Below are 18,841 nucleotides of genomic sequence, written 5' to 3' on the forward strand. Positions count from 1 at the left end.
GGGAAAGGGCGGAGGGATAACTTAGGAGTTTGGGATTAACATATACACACTACTGTATATAAAATAGGTAACCAGCAAGGACCTACGGTACAGCACAGGGAACTATATTCAATTTTTTGTAATAACCGACAAGGGGAAAGAATCTGAAAAATAGATATATATGTATAACTGAATCACTGCTGTACACCTGAAACTAACACAACATTGTAAATCCACTATACGTCAATTTTTAAAAAAGCCTTTAGCGGGCATTTGCTGATGGAACGCATACAGAATGCTTAGCCTGCCTGAACACACAATTAGTGTTTAGTGAATGTCGGCTATTATTATGAAATCAAATATACCGGCTGGTACTTTTATTCTGAGAACTTCAGAATGGATTCAAAATGAAACGGGCAAAGTTTACCAGCTGAGACACAGAGACAAGTTGGGGAAGCTCAGTAGGCGTTATATGCCCACAACTCTCCCTCAGGAACAAAGACACTGAGGCCCGTTAGAGGCTAAAAGAAACATGACAAATTCCGGCTGCTTGTGAAGCCGAAAGATTGCCCTACATTCTCTCCAGTCTTATCTGGGTCCCTCACCCGGAAGACTGTCAGGCACTTTGGCCTAAAAGCCGAGAGACTCACTAAGATTTACAGAACGTGATACCTGGAGGCTGGCAATTGTGATCTGAAATAAGACCCAGATGTGAGCGCTTCATCAGTAAAAGGAAAGGGCTCCAACTTTCCTCATTAGTTGAGGGAAACAAAGAAAGTCTCCAGGAATAGTACCTTTCTCTGTGCCTGTTGTTTTCTCAGAAAGAGCTCACAGATGCTAAGACTGATAGCTCCGATTTCCAGACCCCGAATTTCTGACCATTTATACCTTCTCACTGAGGCCGTACCTGCTAACGGGGCTCAGGTGATGGTGACGGATTTCGACAGCTTCTCGCACTCAGCCAGCTGATACAGATAGTTAAAGAGAAAGAAGGAAATCCAGTCCCACCCCAAGTCCAACCACTTTTCCCCACGAGTCTTCCCCGTCCTAAACTAAGGAGAGTCACTCCATTGCAGTAATGCACCAGCCGCTGTTCACAGATGGGGCGTGGGCTATATTTACGAAAACGGTTATTTCCATAAAGCAGTGCATTCTCCTGAGAAAAGTTTACCTTTCATCACTGGAGGAAAATGGTTCGTAGCAAGATCTTTTCAAAGACAGCTGGTGTCCTGCCAGGCAGTGGCTTCACAAACTGGTCAGCTGGGGCCCAGCAGGTGAGGGGGTGAAGGAGAGTAGCCCCAAGCCCAGGAGGTCCCCTGCAGGCTTTCCTCCCCGGAAGGTCCCAGCTATCTTCAGGGTGCCCATCCAGCTCCATCAGCTGTCATAGTTACCATGTCAGCTTGAGCGGAGAGCTGGTCCAGGCAGAGACCGTTGTCCTCCTGAAGTGTCTCTTCCTCAAAAGGAGAAATCTGTCATCAATCTGTTCTGCTCTCACAGCCCCCCATTGTCGCCGCGTCCAAGATACGGAGAGATGAGCTGCTGAGGTGAGAAAGAGAGACTTCATCTGGAAAGCCAGCAGACTGAGAAGGTGGTGGCCGTGTGCCCCAAAGACCCATCTTCCCTGAGTTAGAACACAGGCCTCTTTTATACTAAAAGGGGGACGGAGCAAAGCCAAGCACTTCCTGGCTCTCATCAGCCTCCAGAGGGGGGGTGCTCATTTCTTCCTCCCTGCAGTCCTTCACAGGTGGGCCTGGTCAGGATGTTTCCTGTGAGCTAAACAAAGGTACGTTAGCTTAATGCTCATGACCTGGGAGGCAGGGTTCCCAGAGATGGGCCATGATGCATAATCTAAGCTTACAGGCAGCAACCCCTTTGGTGATTAACTTGTAGCAAAAGCAACAGAATACAAAGGGTAAAGAAACAGACCCAATATGGAGTCAGATTTGTTCTTCCCTGTTCAGCACCAGTAACCACTGAGTGGAAACCAGGGGCTCCACAAACATGACAACAGACCAAAGTAACTCACGATGGAGTGTGACGTGCCAACTTGACTGCATCATGGGGTGTCCAGATATTATGGTCAAACGTGATTTCTGGGGGTGTCTGGGAAGGGGTTTCTGGATGAGATTAGCATTTGAATCAGCAGACTCAGCAGAGCAGATTAACCTCCTCAGTGTGGGTGGGCCTCACCCGCTCCTTGAGGGCCTGACCAGAACAAAAAGGCCGAGAAAGGAACAATTCTACTCTCTCTGCCTGACGGCTGACCTAGGACATGTGTCTTCTGCCCTTGGATGGGACTCACACCATTGGCTCTCCTGGTCCCCAGGGCTTCTGACTTGGACGGAACGACACCAGCGGTTCTCCTGGGTCTACGGCTCACGGAGGGCAGCTGTAGCAGGACTTCTTCTCCTCCACCACTGCATGAGCCAATTCATCATGATAAATGCAGATGGTCCCCCGGGGTTCCACTTAGCATTTTTCAACTTTACGATGGTGTGAAAGTGACACACATTCAGTAGAAACCTTGATCTTTCCCAGGGCTAGCGATGTGCACACGGTAAGATGTTCTCTCGCGATGCTGGGCTGCTCCCAGGTGCCATGCCACCACCAGGATGAACAACTGATACACGGACAACCATCCTCTGCCCAGACACTCTGTTTCACTTTCAGTACAGAATTTAATAAATCACATGAGATATTCAACACTGTATTATACAACAGGCTTTGTGTTAGATAATTCTGCCTGACTGTAGGCTAATGTCAGTGTCCTGAGCATGTTTAAGGTAGGCTAGGCTAAGCTATGATGCTTGGCAGGTCAGGTGTGTTAAATGCCTCTTCGACTTAAAATAATTTCAAATTGTAATGGGTTTATCAGGATGTAACAGTATCATAAGTCAAGGAAGAGCTGTATTTACAATATATATTAATATGTATACACACAATATATTATATATAATATACAACATAATTATCTTCATTATATATAATAAATATGCAAATATTTATATTATATAATAAATACTATATATGACTATGTATTCATATATTTAAGATTGATATAAATACTGTGTGTGTGTGTGTATATATATATATATATATATCTCCTATTAGTTCTGTCTCTGGAGAATCCAGGGAGCTTTGTGGTGAAAATAGCACATGGGTTTCGAGGCAACATACCAGAAGGAGGAAAAGAACTCTAACCTTGGGCAACAGGAAAACAAGACAAATATTTCTTCAATTATAAGAGATGAAAATAATCATCTTCGATCTCTGGTCATTTCTTTAGAAATGTGGGTCACACTTGGCTTCCTGCCAAGTCATTTAGTTTGATTTATTAAGATGAATATAGCAGTAACTTTGCACCCAAGGAATAGAACTTTTCCCCTAATCTGGATTCTGAAGAATATGCTTGCAGTGGTCTTTCTGGTCCCCAAGTCCCAGTAAATTACACAAACAGAATTTGAGCACAATCTTAGCTCCTTAAAAGGGAGGGTTCTGGCATAGCTTCTTTGGTCGGTTGCTGTGTTACCGTTTCCCCTGCTTCAAACTTAAGAAAACTGCCTTGGTAATTTGTAGGTCTTTCTTTTTTTCCAGAAACCTCTTGACACTTGTTCCCTAAAGATCTACAAGTCTGTTTTCCTATTCACATAAATTCCTCAACTCAGTCTTCTACAACCCCTCTTGTATACCGGATTTTTATTTTTTAATTTTATATGGAAAATAGTTGAACATGGTATTAACCGGAATATATAGTTTGAAAAAAAACTAGTCAACCCCGGATTACTCCAAAGGATTAACAGCAATAAATCTTATTTCCAACGTCAACTGGCACCTCCTCAATTAAGTCCCTTATTATGAAACTTCTTCGCAGTTGGCAGGCGCCCTTACAGATCACAAGGGGGACACACTGAAAAACACCTCCTGACTTCCTACTTGGGCTGGGTTTACATCATGCTGAGGGACAAAGAATGGGGCGGCTGGAGGCTTTTGGTGCTGTGTTGTCAAGTTCCAAGACAGCCCTGGAGGCTACAAAAATTTTAGAACCAGCTTGTCGACTTATGTACACACACAGAAAGTAGCCTGCTGGGACTATATTGAATCTGGATTTTGGAATGACATCTTTTTTTCTTTTTTTATGAATGTATTTATTTTATTTTACTTTTATTTTTGGCTGTGTTGGGTCTTTGTTGCTGCGCGCAGGCTTTCTCTAGTTGTGGCGAGCGAGGGCTACTCTTCTTTGTGGTGTGCGGGCTTCTCATCGCGATGGCTTCTCTTGTTGCAGAGCATGGGCTCTAGGTGCGTGGGCTTCAGTAGTTGTGGCACACGGGCTCATTAGTTGTGGCTCGTGAGCTCTAGAGCACAGGCTCAGCAGTTGTGGCTCGCGGGTTCTAGGGCACAGGCTCAGTAGTTGCGGCACACAGGCTCTAGAGTGCAGGCTCAGTAGTTGTGGTGCATGGGCTTAGTTGCTCTGCGGCATGTGGGATCTTCCTGGACCAGGGCTCGAACCCGTGTCCCCTGCATTGGCAGGCAGATTCTTAACCCCTGCACCACCAGGGAAGTCCTGAAATGACATCTTAACAATACTGAGTCTTCTGACCCATGAACAAAGTATATACCCCAAGTTATTTAGGTCTTCTTTAATTGATCATAGCAATATTTAACAGTTTTCAGTGTATGTCTTTCACATTTTTTGTCATTTATTCCTAACTACCTAGTATTTTTATGCTATTGTAAATGATTTTTAATTTCACTTTCTAATTGTTCATATAGAAATATAATTGATTTTTGTACACTGCTTTGTATCCTGCAACCTTGATAAACTCACTTATTAGTTCTAATATCTTGTTTATAGATTCCGCTGAATTTTCTACATAGATGATCATGTCATCTGTGAAAAAAGGACAATCTTATTTTTTTCTTTCCTATCTGGATGTTCTGTTTCTTGCCTGACTGCAGTCTAGAATCTCCAGTACAACGATGAACAGAGATATCCCTGATTTCTTCCTGATGTTAGGAGAAAAGTATTCAGCCCTTCACAATTAAGTCTGATGTTAGCTGTAGGGCTTTTGCAGATGTCTTTTAATCAGATTGGGGAAGTCCCCTTTATTCCCAGTTTGCCAGAGTTTTTAACAGGACTAGATGGTGGATTGTGTTAAATACGTTTCTAGTATTGATTGAAATGATTATGTGAATGTTAAATCAATCCTGCAATCCCAGGATAAATCCCATGGCCATATTACCTTTTTACCATATCGTAGGTTTCAATTTACTAAAACTTTTGCTAGTTTTTGCACCTATGTTCATGAGGAATGTTTGTTTTGTAGTGTTTTCTTTCCTTGCAATGTGTTTGCCCAGCCAGGATGCCTCGGTAATTTTGCTACCAGGGTAATGCTGACCCCATAGAATGAGTGGCAGTATTTGTGTAGAATTGGTATTATTTCTTCAAATGTTCGGTAAAACTCATGACTGAAGCCATCCCATTGGGGTTATAGGAAGGTTTTACCTGTTTCTTCTTGAGTGAGCTCTGGTAATTTGTGTCTTTCAAGGAATTTGTCAATTTCACCTACATTCTTGAATTTATTGGTATAAAGGTGTTCCTATTATTTTAACATCTGTGGGATCTTCACTCACATTACCTCTCCCATTCCTTATATTGGTAATTGGTCTCTTTTTTTTCCCCTCACCAATCTGGCTGGAGATTTAACAATTTTATTGATTCTCCCAAAGAACAAGCTTTTGGATTAATTTTTCTCTATTTTATTTCATTGGTTACCACTTTGATCTTTATTATTCCTTTTCTTCTGCTGACTTTGGATTTAATTTGCTCTTCTTTTACTGTTTCTTAAAGTGGAAACTGAGGTCACTGATTTGAGATCTGTTTTCCTTTCTTCCTTTCCTTGCAGCATTTAATGCTGCAAGTTTCCCTCTAAGTACTGCTTTAGCAAGAACCCACAAATTCTAGTTTTTTTTTAAAGTCATTTCAAATTACTTTCTAATTTCTCTTTAGATTTGTTCTTTGACTTGTGAGTTATTTTGTTTCCAAATACTTGGGATTTTCAAGGATCTTTCTGTTACTGATTTCTAATTTAATTCCATGTGACCAAATAAATTATTTAGCTTTTGAGAATTCTTATTCTGCAGCTCATTGAAACATTTTTAAAAAATGGTTCTTGATAGGTATTCCAAAAATTTAAGTAGTTTTCAGTTGGTCCTTATCAGCCATATTGCTGGGAGAAAAAAAATTCTTTCAACTTTGTTTTTTACTTTTATTTTTTGGCCACGCTGTGTGGCATGTGGGATCTTAGTTCCCCAACCAGGGATCGAACCCACGTCCCCCTGCGGTGGAAGCACGAGTTCTAACCACTATACCGCCAGGTAAGTCACTTTTTTTTTAAGTATAGTTGATTTATGATGTCATGTCAGTTTCAGGTGTACAGCACAGTGATTCGGTTTTTTTTTTAAATTTATTTAATTTATTTATTTATTTTTGGCTGTGTTGGGTCTTTGTTGCTGTGCGCAGGCTTTCTCTAGTTGCGGTGAGCGGGGGCTACTCTTTGTTGCAGTGCGCGGGCCTCTCATCGCAGTGGCTTCTCTCATTGTGGAGCACGGGCTCTAGGCGCGTGGGCTTCAGTAGTTGCGGCACACGAGCTCAGTAGTTGTGGCTCACGGGCTCTAGAGCACAGGCTCAGTAGTTGTGGCACACGGGCTTAGTTGCTCCGTGGCATGTGGGATCTTCCCAGACCAGGGATCGAACCCGTGTCCTCTGCATTGGCAGGCGGATTCTCAACCACTTGTGCCACCGGGGAAGCCCCAGTGATTCGGTTTTACATATACACACACACACATATATATATGTTTTTCAGATTCTTTTCCCTTATAGGTTACTGCAAAATTCAACTTGTTCTTTATGAATATACAGTATCCAAACATCCCTCCTGACCCAGAAGCAGGAGAGTGAGCACACACTCAGCACACACTCAGGAACCAGCTGATCTGAGATCAAGTCTTGAATCCACAAGCAGGTGACTTCAGTAGCTTATGTACACTCTGTTCCCTCCCAGGACTGATGTGAGAATTAAATGAGGCAATAGATGAACAGCACTAATGCAGGAACTGGCTCTGGTAAGTACGATGTTAAGGATTTCTTGTTATTATGATGTGAGAAACTCACAATCACAGCACACATCTTACCCAGTGGTCCCATAACCCCCAGTCCCTGGCCATCGTGGCCCAAGTTACGACGCAGTAGCCCACGCCCTGGGCTCATAGTGACAGGGAGAAATCAACTATGAGCTTCCACCTGACGGCAAGCCTGTCACAGGATGGGCCCGAGTCCAGGGCAGATGCTAACAGATGCTGATCTGAGAAATGTCCTCATCACCCAAGTCTGAGTGAACACAGTCCTTATACTGCCGAGAAATACGGAAAACGAGCATAAACGTAAACAAACATGACTTTAAACTCTGTGCTTGTCATGGTGGACAGTCATCATTTGCCCCAACAGCCAACTGAAGCCAGTAGTCCCGATTACTAAAAACCACAAAGTTGTATAAATGTTCTCCTCCTTTTCGAAAACCGTGTTCGTTTTCTCTCCAGGAAACAGGGCTGTCTGCAAAACCTTGAACCGACAACGTCACCCACGGGGCCAACTTTGGTTCATCAAAGTAGCGACTGAAAAAGACAGACACTTCTTAACAAACAGGAAGAGTTAGGAACGGTCCCATATATTTTTTTTTACTTATTCAGGATAAGCGGTATTTCTGATGCTCCCATGAAGCTTTGACCTTAGCTTTCATTTATAAAAATTAGGAGACAGAAATTAAATTCCTGGTGCTATAGTGTGAATTCAGTAAAGGCTCACCAACATGCAGCGCACACAACAAACTTCAGCGGTTCCTACCCTTATCGTGGAAGAGCATATAAGATTTAAAGAACAAAAAATTCCCCACCAAGTGTGTAAGAATCGTTTCCCTCCCCTGAACAGTGCTGCTTACGGAGGCTCTGTAAACTGAAACACTGCAGAATAATTTATCGAATTTCTTTTTTAAAATCCATCCAATTTTTAAAACTTCGACCTTCTTACTGAGGAAAATAAAAGTACAAAGCTAATAAATGTGAAAGAGGATGTTGGATATAAAAAGGAAAACCCTCAACACTTACATCTTAGACATTTTTCAAGCGAAGACTCAGAAGGCGTGGTGCTCATTTTCAATACGGGATTTGAGCTTCCTAACATTTTATTTACAGAACACCTCCCACAGTGAAAATCCAGTACTACTCTATACAGCCCGTGGCATGTTACCGGTGCCCAGCGATTCACGGATGTTAGAGCCAGGGCAGATTTTGGATATGATTTGGATTCAGAGGTGGCCAGCTCCTTTTCCCACCCATTTCAAAGTGAAGCATTTTGCAGAAATCCAGCATTTAAGACAGATCATAATGTGTTCCATAGAGCACTGCCGTTTTCTTAAGTGATACTGTAACTTCAACTGCACCGAAATGGTCTGGGGGAGCAGAACAAGAACAATGAGCAGTTTGTTCCCAAGAAGCGCAGTAAAGCTCCGCTCTTTTCAAAGGACAAGGACCTGGCAATATCACCAGGGATGATTACATCATGTGAGATGATAACGTTACTGCACGTGAGCCCAAGCAAGGGAAAAGGGGGACACGCTGTGGGAGGACCCTGGAAATATCACCAGGGATAATTACATCATGTGAGATGATAACGTTACTGCACGTGAGCCCAAGCAAGGGAAAAGGGGGACACGTTGTGAGAGGACCCTGGAACCTGAATCATTAGCGGAGACAAGCAAGGCACAAATGGCAAAAAAGGCTGTTCTTTTTTCTCACCACAGCTGTTCCAACAGAAGACGTATCTTCTCTGGAAGGATGAAACCAGTGATTGTACACAGGTAAGCTCTCGCCACCACTGTGCTTGGCTGGGGACAGCAGTAGGTTGATATGAAATTATCAGGCTCATTATTTCTGTAACCAAAAAAGGGAAAGAAAACGCATCTATATCCACTACACGATCAACTTTCAAAGTACTAAACCCCTGCTGAAAACGAGAAGCCAGCCCAAGCCCTCCAGGACCCGGGAACCCTCATACGCACAGCTCGGCATCACTGAAGACGGCGCCCAGCCACTCGAAGAGCTCCTGGGCGCTGCAGGCCGCCTCCGGCTCGCCCCTGAGCTCGCCGCTCCGCAGCACGGGGCACGGCAGATCTGTCACCGTGCTCAGCGCTATTTTTGGCTGACGCTCCTGAATCCGGTAATTGGAAAAGTATGACATCATCGTTGATCCTTCCGCACCTTCAAACACACCAAATAAGGCCACGTGAATAGTGTAAACAAGTTCAGTGAATCCCTGAGTCCGCCCCATTCCCACTGGAGGGTTTCAGGAAGCAAGCAGGATGAAGTAAGGCCAGAGGAGGTTGTACAAAGCTTTACTCAAATTAAAATCATTTAAGTTGCCTTCGCCTCCTTGTGCCAAAGTTCTGTCAACGTTCATCTTCCGTCACACTTTTCCTGGAAAGTCATAAGGCTTTCAGATTCAAGCCATACTAGTCTCCACATCTGCTCTACTAAGAAACTTCTGACTTAATCAAAGCATTACTTATGTTTAGATAAAATTAGTGAACTCTACAGAGAAAGCGTATTTGCACACTCTCGAAGAAGGAAACAGAAGAGGAGCTGAAGACAGAATCTCAGTCCAGCTTGTCTTTAAACCCCAGTAAGATCCAGTGTATCCTGAAGGATTTTCCCTTGAAGACGGAAATAGTGGCCCTCTTGGAGCAGAGGGCAGGCCTGCTTACTGCCCAGTGTATTAGAAATAATGTCTCCCTCCACCTCCTCCCTCCCTCCAGGGCAAAGGTCAGCAGGCTCACCCCGCCCAATATAAAAGATCTGAATTCCTCAGGCTCCAGGCTCCGCTCCTGTAATGCAACCCCCTGCTTGCACCAGCATCACCGGCCCACCATGCATCACCCTGCAGGAACCAGGACTTGGTGAACTGGAGCAAACGCTGCGCTCTGCCCACTGCTACTGCTGGGAATCATGAGGTTTTCTGTCTCTGACCCAGGGGCCTCGTGTCTCCGGCCAGAGCGCACGAGAACGTGCTGGCTAACTTCTTAGCTTGCTAAGTGGGTAAAATCTCAGGTGCTTCACAGGTCTTGACAAGCCCTTAAAATACTTCGGAGTCTTAGGAACACAGTGGTCTCCAGAACCCACTGCATAGGAGGCCCTCAGTAAAGACTTCCTACAACTGAGATGTCAGCCCCTCTGCCCTCTGTGTCTGCACCACACACAGAAGAAGCACCCAAGTGTTACAGACCGAGGCCTCACCCAGGCAACCCTGTAGCACCCAGTGACCACGAACTTTCCAGGAGGAGCGGATGGACCTATTTCCAAAATGGACCTAGGGGCTTCCCTCTTCTCCAAGAGAGAACTACACCATTGTAATTGTGATGATTTGATTCATTTAATCTTGTTTTGGGCCAAAGATACATACACTTCTAAAAGGAGCGAGGTACATGGTAGTTGTGAGCCGATTAAAATGTTTGGTGAACATGAAACTCTGAACTAAATGTATTATTCTAATCAATTAAAAGGTACAACAAATTTAATCTGACATTTAATGATATGCATGATTACTACCCTGCAATAACGAATAAACAGTTTGTGTCTAGCAGTACAACTGGTGTTATTTTAAAACACTCCAGCCAAGGCTGTTGGAGGGAAGCTGGAGGAGGGAAAGGGAGAAATGGACAAAGGTTAGTTGCCCGAGACCCCACCCTCAGGAGCTGCTGATCGACACACAACCCAAGGAGGTGGAGACAGACAGCTGCATGCCGAGATGATCCCGGACTACGGCTCTCAGGGATGCCAGAGGGGTCAAAGCAGTTTCCTTAACAACGTTTACAGGTTTCCCCCCATCCCAAAGTAGTGTTCCTACAAAACCTTTCATTAAGTCGAAATGGCATAAAGCGAAGAAGCAATTACCTTAGACACATCTTGCTAACAGATGCATGAAATAAACGCTCAAAGACACAGTTCAAAGCTCTGCCGGCTAGAGGCTAAGATGCTGAGTGCAGTTCTGGGGGAGGGAGCTGGGGGTGCCACTCTCGCTGCTGGGGTGCACACTGCCTCTATAGCAGCTCACTGCAAAACACACGCTGAACATCATTTTCACTTTTTGCTTTTGTAAAAAGTAAAGGAGCATAAAGTGAACTTTCAAAAAGCGGGGGACACCTGTATCCATCTACGTGCACAACATCCCTGACCACTGGGGTGAATCACCATTCTCTCCTCACTACTCCCCTTTAATTAACCATTAGATTTCAAAACCACTCCATCGTTACACATTTTATTTTTCATACCTGTTTGATGCCACGCCAAAAGAAAATCAAATTTCAATGGTTTCTTTTCTTTGAAAGCCCAAGATATTCTTTTATACTTCTTAGAGTCCAGTTTAGAGGATAAATCCATCAAATCAATGGAAACAACTTAAAAAAATGGAGAGGAATAAACAGTTCATTCATATACACACAGCTTGCACTGTGCAAAACATGCTAGATTAAAAACATCAGGAGTTTTAGAAGTTTTATGGATAAAAAAAGTTATTTTGTATTTCTTGCCCTCCCTTTGGGTTCCCAAACCAAAACTCTGCCTCTGATGGACATTTCTGGCATTGACAGATAATTACAACAGGTGTTTTATTTTTTATTTATTTTTAAAATTTATTTATTTTTATTTTTATTTATTTTTGGCTGCGTTGGGTCTTTGTTGCTGCACGTGGGCTTTCTCTAGTTGCAGTGAGCGGGGGCTACTCTTCGTTGTGGTGCACGGGCTTCTCACTGCGGTGGCTTCTCTTGTTGCAGAGCATGGGCTCTAGGCATGTGGGCTCAGTAGTTGTGGCTCACGGGCTCCAGAGTGCAGGCTCAGTAGTTGTGGCGCACGGGCTTAGTTGCTCTGCGGCATGTGGGATCTTCCCGGACCAGGGCTCAAGCCTGTGTCCCCTGCACTGGCAGGCAGATTCTTAACCACTGGGCCACCAGGGAAGTCCCACAACAGGTGTTTTAAATTCACATTTTTCGTAGTCAAAGACCAAGGGCAGAGATCAACTCTAACCTAGCTGTGGAGGTGGCAGCCGTAACTACTGATGTTCAAGCCAGACCATCAACAGAACTACATCTCTTCACTCATGGGTGAATTTCTACTAGTCATCATAAAACTTGGGAAAATTAAAGGAAATTCTTTACTAAGAGCAAGTTGGAACAGATGCAAACTGGTATATATAGGCTGGTTAAACAACAAGGTTCTATTGTATAGCAGAAAGAACTATATTCAATACCCTGTGATAAACCATAATGGAAAAGAATATGGAAAAGAATGTACATATATGTATAACTGAATCATTTTGCTGTACAGCAGTAATTAACACACTGTAAATCAACTATACTTCAATTTAAAAAAAAAAAGAACAAGTGGGTTCATCACTTTTAATTTGTGACCCAAAACATATGTATCTAATGGAACATGTCCAAGTCTGTGATCTTTTCAAGATGCAGCCGACAGCTGAAGACAAACAGATGCACAGCAGTATCTATCTCATCCTATCTGATGCCCACCCGAGAGTCCCCGGAGTAAGGAGTTTTAAAGACAAGAAAAAGCCACACTTCTTCTGAACAAAGAGAACAGAGGCAATTCAAACATTTAAATTCAAATTGTTACAGGAAGACTACTACCTTGTTAGAAACTGACGGAGTGAGCGTAATACTTACTAAACTTCATGGTCTTCCTGCCAGAATACTGAGACGGACGACCTTGAAGTCCAGTTTCTTCGTAAGTGTCTTTATCCAGTGATAAAATTAATTTCCCTATAAATCAAATAATTCCCATAAGAGATGTTAAAAATATCATGTGTTCTCTGACTAAGAGAAAGCAAGACAAATTGGGCAGTTAAATACCAGTGCACACAAGGGTCTTATTTATTCATACATGTATCTTATTTATAATACATTATATGTACAAAGACATCATTTATTAGAGTGAAACTAGAAACTATCGAAGTTTTTATTAAAGAAAGAGTAAACAAATTATGGTATACTTCTTCTTTGGAATATTTTCAAGACATTAAAAAGAATAAATTAAAACTGTATGTACTAGGCTTCCCTGGTGGTGCAGTGGTTAAGAATCCGCTTGCCAAAGCAGGGGACACAGCTTGAGCCCTGGTTCAAGAAGATCCCACATGCTGCGGAGCAACTGGGCCTGCGTGCACCACAACTACTGAGCCTGCGCTCTAGAGCCCGCAAGCCACAACTACTGAAGCCCGCGCGCCTAGAGTCCATGCTCCGCAACAAGAGAAGCCACTGCAATAAGCCCGCACACCGCAACAAAGAGTAGCCCCCGGCTCGCCGCAACTAGAGAAAGCCTGTGCGCAGCAACCAGGACCCAACACAGCCAAAAATAAATAAAATAAAAAAACAACACAAACCCCCAAAAGACTGTATGTACTAATAGGGAAAGATGTCTAGGATATACAGCCTGGGAAAAAAGCAAACTGAGAAACAATGGACTATGACATAATACATATATATTTTTAAAAAAGAACCTGTGTTTATAAACTCATAGAAAATGTCTAGAAGAATGAACACCTACCTGCTAACAAGAGTGCCTGCTGAGGGGCTTCCCCGGTGGCGCAGGGGTTAAGAATCCGCCTGCCAATGCAGGGGACACGGGTTCGAGCCCTGGTCCAGGAAGACCCCATGTGCTGCAGAGCAACAAAGCCCATGCGCCACACCTACTGAGCCTGCGCTCTACAGCCCGTTCACCACAACTACTGAGCCCGCAAGCCACAACTACTGAAGCCCGCATGCCTAGAGCCTGTGCTCCACAACAAGAGAAGCCACAGCAATGAGAAGCCCGCGCATCGCAATGAAGAGTAGCCCCCGCTCGCCGCAACTAGAGAAAACCGGCGCGCAGCAACGAAGACCCAATGCAGCCAAAAATAAATAAATAAATAAAATTGATTCTTTGAAAAAAAAAGAATGCCTGCTGAGAATGGCAGTGAGTTTGGAGGGACGGGGATGAAAGGGGGGACTTTCACTTTACACACATCCGAATGACTTGACTCTTTCTTTTTTACCGTTTGTGTTTCCTCCATAATTAAGAAAGAAGAAAAAATGAGTGTGGTTACCGTTTGGTAGCAGGGCCACAGTATTATCCTCGTCAATATTTGTGTTGTACGTTAGTGCATAGCACGCACCTGTAAGAGAAAACCCAGAGGAGAAATTAAGACAAGAAAAAAATCACACCTGCAAGAAGTTAGTGGATTATTTTCACAGGATAACAGACCTTCCCGGTCACTGCTCCAGCTCACTCAGCCAAGCTGGAGGACACGCAAGGCCGAGCACAGCTAGCTGACGCCCCTGCCTCGGGCCCAGCTGTGCAAGCTGGCTACCAACGAGCAGAAAGTGGACTCAGGATGGAGCACACACCTCCGGGGATGCTGGCAGAGGGGCACAAAGTGGAAAAGCGGGTGAGCGTACACACCTGAAAGGCAGAGCTCCAGATGAAGACTCAACATGTGCCACAAACTTGTGTGAAGTCAAGAAAGCGACTCAATCTCTCTGAGTCTCATTTTCTCACCTGTAAAATGGGCGTTGCAGGCCTATTTCATAGTGTTGTTGCCAGGGTTAAGTCGGCTCAGCTATGTAAAAGTCCCTGCCGTGGCCAGTGTCCAAAATACACTGTTATCAAAATAGCTCAGACTTCTTTTTTTTTTTTTTGACCACACCACACAGCTTGTGGGATGCTAGCTGCCCGAGCAGGGATCGAACCCGGGTCCTCAGCAGTGAAAGCGAGGAATCCTAACCACTGGACCGCCAGGGAATCCCCCAGCATCAAGCTTCAGAACCGAAGAAAGGAATCATGTCCGTGTGACCAAAGACAAGATGTCAGTGGCCCTTGTGCAGTGATGTATATAGTGAGGGTGGATCCCTAAAGACACGCTGAAATAGTTTCAAACAAGTGGCTCCTAGGATATAACTGGAACAAGCCAATCCAGCCAGCTGACACGGATGGGAATGAGGTGCGCAGGCGAGGCTGAGAGCCACAACGTCTAAGCGGAAGATGCTGAACCCCAATCAGCACCTGACTCCGGGGCCAGCAGCTGTGGCTGCATCAGGAGACCACCCTCTCCAGACAGCTGTCATGGGGGCTGCGGGGAGAACAGCGGTCTGTCTCTGCAGCCACACACCCAATGGCAGCGCATCTGAACACAGCGGTCGAAGATTTTCCTTTCCATTAACCCTCATACGACACACTCCCACACAACACCTGTGGACCAGCGCAATCAGAAACCAGCACCTAATGAGGGCACACAGAGTCGGCTGAGCTACTGCGGGACGCAGGGAGGGATGCACACACCTGACCACACAGGCGATCTCCAGCAGTCCTATTCAGAACAAGAGAAGGACCCTGGTATTGCTATGCGATCTCCCTGGACTTCCTCACCTCACCGCGTTCATAGACACTACACGGCTTTCCTTACCTTTCTTGACGAAAGTATTGATGAATTCGTGTGCGATTAACTCATGAAGAGGTAAATCCTTCACAAAGTAATAGGGTCCAGAGTCCATGACCAGGTCCTTCAGCTCTTTTGATAGTATCCCACATTCAGGAATCAGAAAGGAAACCTATTGGAATGTGCAACAGAAACAAGTCTTATTCATTGAAGCATTGCTGACTTACAATATTACATTAGTTTCATGTGTACAGCATAGTGATTCAGTATGTTTGCAGATTATACTCCATTATAAGTTTAAACAAGTCTTATTTTCATGTAGATCAACACCCAGGTTTTTAGGGATGATACATCATGAAGGCTGCTAACCATTCCTCCACAGCTTTCAAAAAAACTCTGAAATTAACTTATCAATCTCAGAGTGGGAGATGGGGATCGACATATATACACTATTGATACTATGTATAAAATAGATGACTAATGAGAACCTACTGCATAGCACAGGGAACTCTGCTCTGCTCTGTGGTGACCTAAATGGGAAGGAAATGCAAAAAGAGGGGCTATATGTATACGTATAGCTGACTCACTTTGCTGTACAGTAGAAATTAACACGATATTGTAAAGCAACTATGCTCCAATAAAAATTTTAAAAATAAAAATAACAAAACAAAAAAACTTACTAATCTCAGGAAAAGAGAAATTTGACAACTCAAGTTTTCCATTTCTGTATTCGAGCTTACAGTACAGGAAAGGTGAATGAGCAAAACAATTCCCCCCCCCCCCCCCCGTACGCGGGCCTCTCACTGTTGTGGCCTCTCCCGCTGCGGGAGCACAGGCTCCAGACGCGCAGGCTCAGCGGCCATGGCTCACGGGCCCAGCCGCTCCGCGGCATGTGGGATCCTCCCGGACTGGGGCACGAACCCGTGTCCCCTGCATCAGCAGGAGGACTCTCAACCACTGCGCCACCAGGGAAGCCTGAGCAAAACAATTTTAATGGGAAGCTCTTGCTTGTGGGTTTTTTTAAAATAATTTTTTAAAATTAATTTTATTTATTTTTGGCTGCGTTGGGTCTTCCTTGCTGCACGCGTGCTTTCTCTAGTTGCGGTGAGCGGGGGCTACTCTTTGTTGCCGTGTGTGGCTTCTCATGCGGTGACTTCTCTTGTTGCAGAGCACGGGCTCTAGGCGTGCAGGCTTCAGTAGTTGTAGCACACGGGCTCAGTAGTTGTGGCTCGCGGGCTCTAGAGCGCAGGCTCAGTAGCTGTGGCGCACGGGCTTAGCTGCTCCGCAGCACGTGGGATCTTCCCGGACCAGGGCTTGAACCTGTGTCCCCTGCACTGGCAGGTGGATTCTTAACCACTGTGCCACCAGGGAAGCCCTTGCTTGTGTTTCATCTTTTACAAATGAGCAATATATTTTATGTCCCGTTCCTATCACTACATTAATTAATTTTTAGGGAAATATAGTACAATTGAATATCCCTAGATCTGTGTATCCTAGTACCAGGCTGGAATCAAAGGAACTGTTCCTTAGGGCATAAGGAATTTAGGGACACCAATTATTAAGAGGTTACATGGAAGCAGAAGTCTGCTGGATGTTTACACTTTACAGATAGAAAAATTCTACAGATGGGACGGGAGAGATAAGGTACACATCCCCGACTGCTGTCTGTGATGAGCTTTCCATCCAAAGCAGAGATAATCAACCTGACAGGTTTCAAACGTCGCCCAGGTGCTCCACACCTTGAAAAATCACTCTCCCGAAGCTGGGACACCAGTTTGTCCCTGAAGGACCAGGGTCACCAGTTGTGTCTGAGAAACTAGCCAGTCAGGCCTGAGTTGAGATTAGGCTGGTCTATTTAAAGTGGAAAAGGCTTAAAGCATTTTCATTGTAAGGTTTATTCTGAAGCCCCTTCACTTAAATGGGTTGGTGAAGCCCGCCCAGCATACACTACCTGGGAATTAGGAATGTTTTCTTCTACTCTCAGCAGATCCTGGATAAACTGATAATTAACCTCACCGATGCTTCAACCACCACATTCGCGAAAAAGGCGCCCGAGAGGGTGACATTTTCACGGAGCAACAGCGAAAATCGCTCTGAAGTTGCGCATGCGAGCAGGGAAGCCTCGGCGAATTTCTGCAAAAGCTGCCGAAATGGTGCACTCTGGCTGGACAACGCAGAAGGCAGCAGGCAAAGGGGGAGATTTCTCAGGTATCAAACTAGCGCCCATAAGCGGTTCAGAAGGGCAAGCAGCTTCCCGGACTCCGCACGAGGCTCTGCAAAGACCCTCCGGCGCGCGGCGGGGGAAGGAAGCCGGGATGGGGAAGGGGCGGGTCCGTCCCGGGCTGCGGGGCACACCCGCCAGGGCCTGGTCCCGGCCTCGCCCCTCTCCGGGACGCACCCCACCCGCAGCGGGGCTGGGCAGGAGTAAGTGGCCAGAGGCGCGGCGAACTCTGTCAGGCGCACGCCAACCTGCTTCTCCCTCCTAAGGCGGAACACCGCCCCGCGCCGATGCATCTTGGGACTTGTAGTCCTGAGGCGGAGCAAACCACAGGCCCGGAACGGCTAGAGAGTACGGTTCTCAGCATGCCTGGGGAGGGCCCCGCCCCCTCCGCGCGCCGAGGGCGGGGGAGCAGAGCGCGGCTTTCCCCAAGCCTCCACCGCCGGCGGGATGGTGTGCGGTCCGCGGGCCCGGGATGTGGACTCACCCTGTAGTTGTGATAGTGCGTCTCCACGAGGTGCCGGTGGCGCGACTTCTCGTGGCCGAAGTTGGACTTTTCGCAGACCAGCAAGTGCCGGGGCACCTCTCGCAGCCGACACAGCATGGCCATGGTCTTCCCCACGCAGGTCCTGCCAACGTTCGGCTCGCCCCGCCCCTTCCCCGCGGGCATGCGCAGTGCAGGCACGCCGCACGTGTTGAGGCGGTCCCGGGTAGGGGCGGGGCTAGTGCTGGGAGCGGGCCTAGGCTTCTGGGGGGCCTACGCAGAAGCTCGCTGATGGTTACCTGCAAGGTACCCTACCTGAAATTAGTTCTCTTGCCAGAATCCTTCCTCTAGGCCCCAGGTTGCTCCTTCCCAAATTGTTAAGGAAATTTGTGTCTAAAGTTAATACATAATACCTTTAATAGGGCTCCTTAAGACTCCTTCAGAACCACTTTCAAGATGCTTTTAAAAATATCCTTTTGGAACCGATTTTAATTTCTTGCTATTGGAGGTTATAGTGATAATGCGTTTTTCCATCTAAGTTTTCTGATCAACTCCAAGTGCCGTACTACTACATGCTTCTCAAACTGGAGTACGCACAGCCCCAATTCTATGCAGAGAGGACACAAAACAGCAG

At 45.5% G+C, this 18,841-nt stretch overlaps 1 protein-coding gene across 2 annotated transcripts in view; it reads right to left on the reverse strand.

Annotated features, from left to right (window-relative positions):
• Positions 1 to 6,830: 6,830 nt before the first annotated feature.
• Positions 6,831 to 18,841, reverse strand: part of RPP40 (ribonuclease P/MRP subunit p40) — a 49,767-nt gene continuing 37,756 nt past the window's right edge. For both annotated transcript variants that reach the window (XM_067751897.1, XM_067751896.1), the window contains 9 exons: positions 18,621 to 18,814; positions 18,211 to 18,506; positions 15,533 to 15,677; positions 14,177 to 14,245; positions 12,762 to 12,857; positions 11,358 to 11,483; positions 9,093 to 9,291; positions 8,830 to 8,964; positions 6,831 to 7,650 (listed from right to left, as the gene is read on the reverse strand). In XM_067751897.1, the coding sequence (XP_067607998.1) occupies positions 7,452 to 7,650; positions 8,830 to 8,964; positions 9,093 to 9,291; positions 11,358 to 11,483; positions 12,762 to 12,857; positions 14,177 to 14,245; positions 15,533 to 15,677; positions 18,211 to 18,393 (1,152 nt within the window). In that variant the 5' untranslated portion in view covers positions 18,394 to 18,506; positions 18,621 to 18,814 and the 3' untranslated portion in view covers positions 6,831 to 7,451. The remainder of the gene's footprint in view (positions 7,651 to 8,829; positions 8,965 to 9,092; positions 9,292 to 11,357; positions 11,484 to 12,761; positions 12,858 to 14,176; positions 14,246 to 15,532; positions 15,678 to 18,210; positions 18,507 to 18,620; positions 18,815 to 18,841) is intronic.

Source organism: Pseudorca crassidens, chromosome 10 (genome assembly GCF_039906515.1).
Source record: "Pseudorca crassidens isolate mPseCra1 chromosome 10, mPseCra1.hap1, whole genome shotgun sequence".
In the NCBI taxonomy this organism is placed as follows: domain Eukaryota; kingdom Metazoa; phylum Chordata; class Mammalia; order Artiodactyla; family Delphinidae; genus Pseudorca; species Pseudorca crassidens.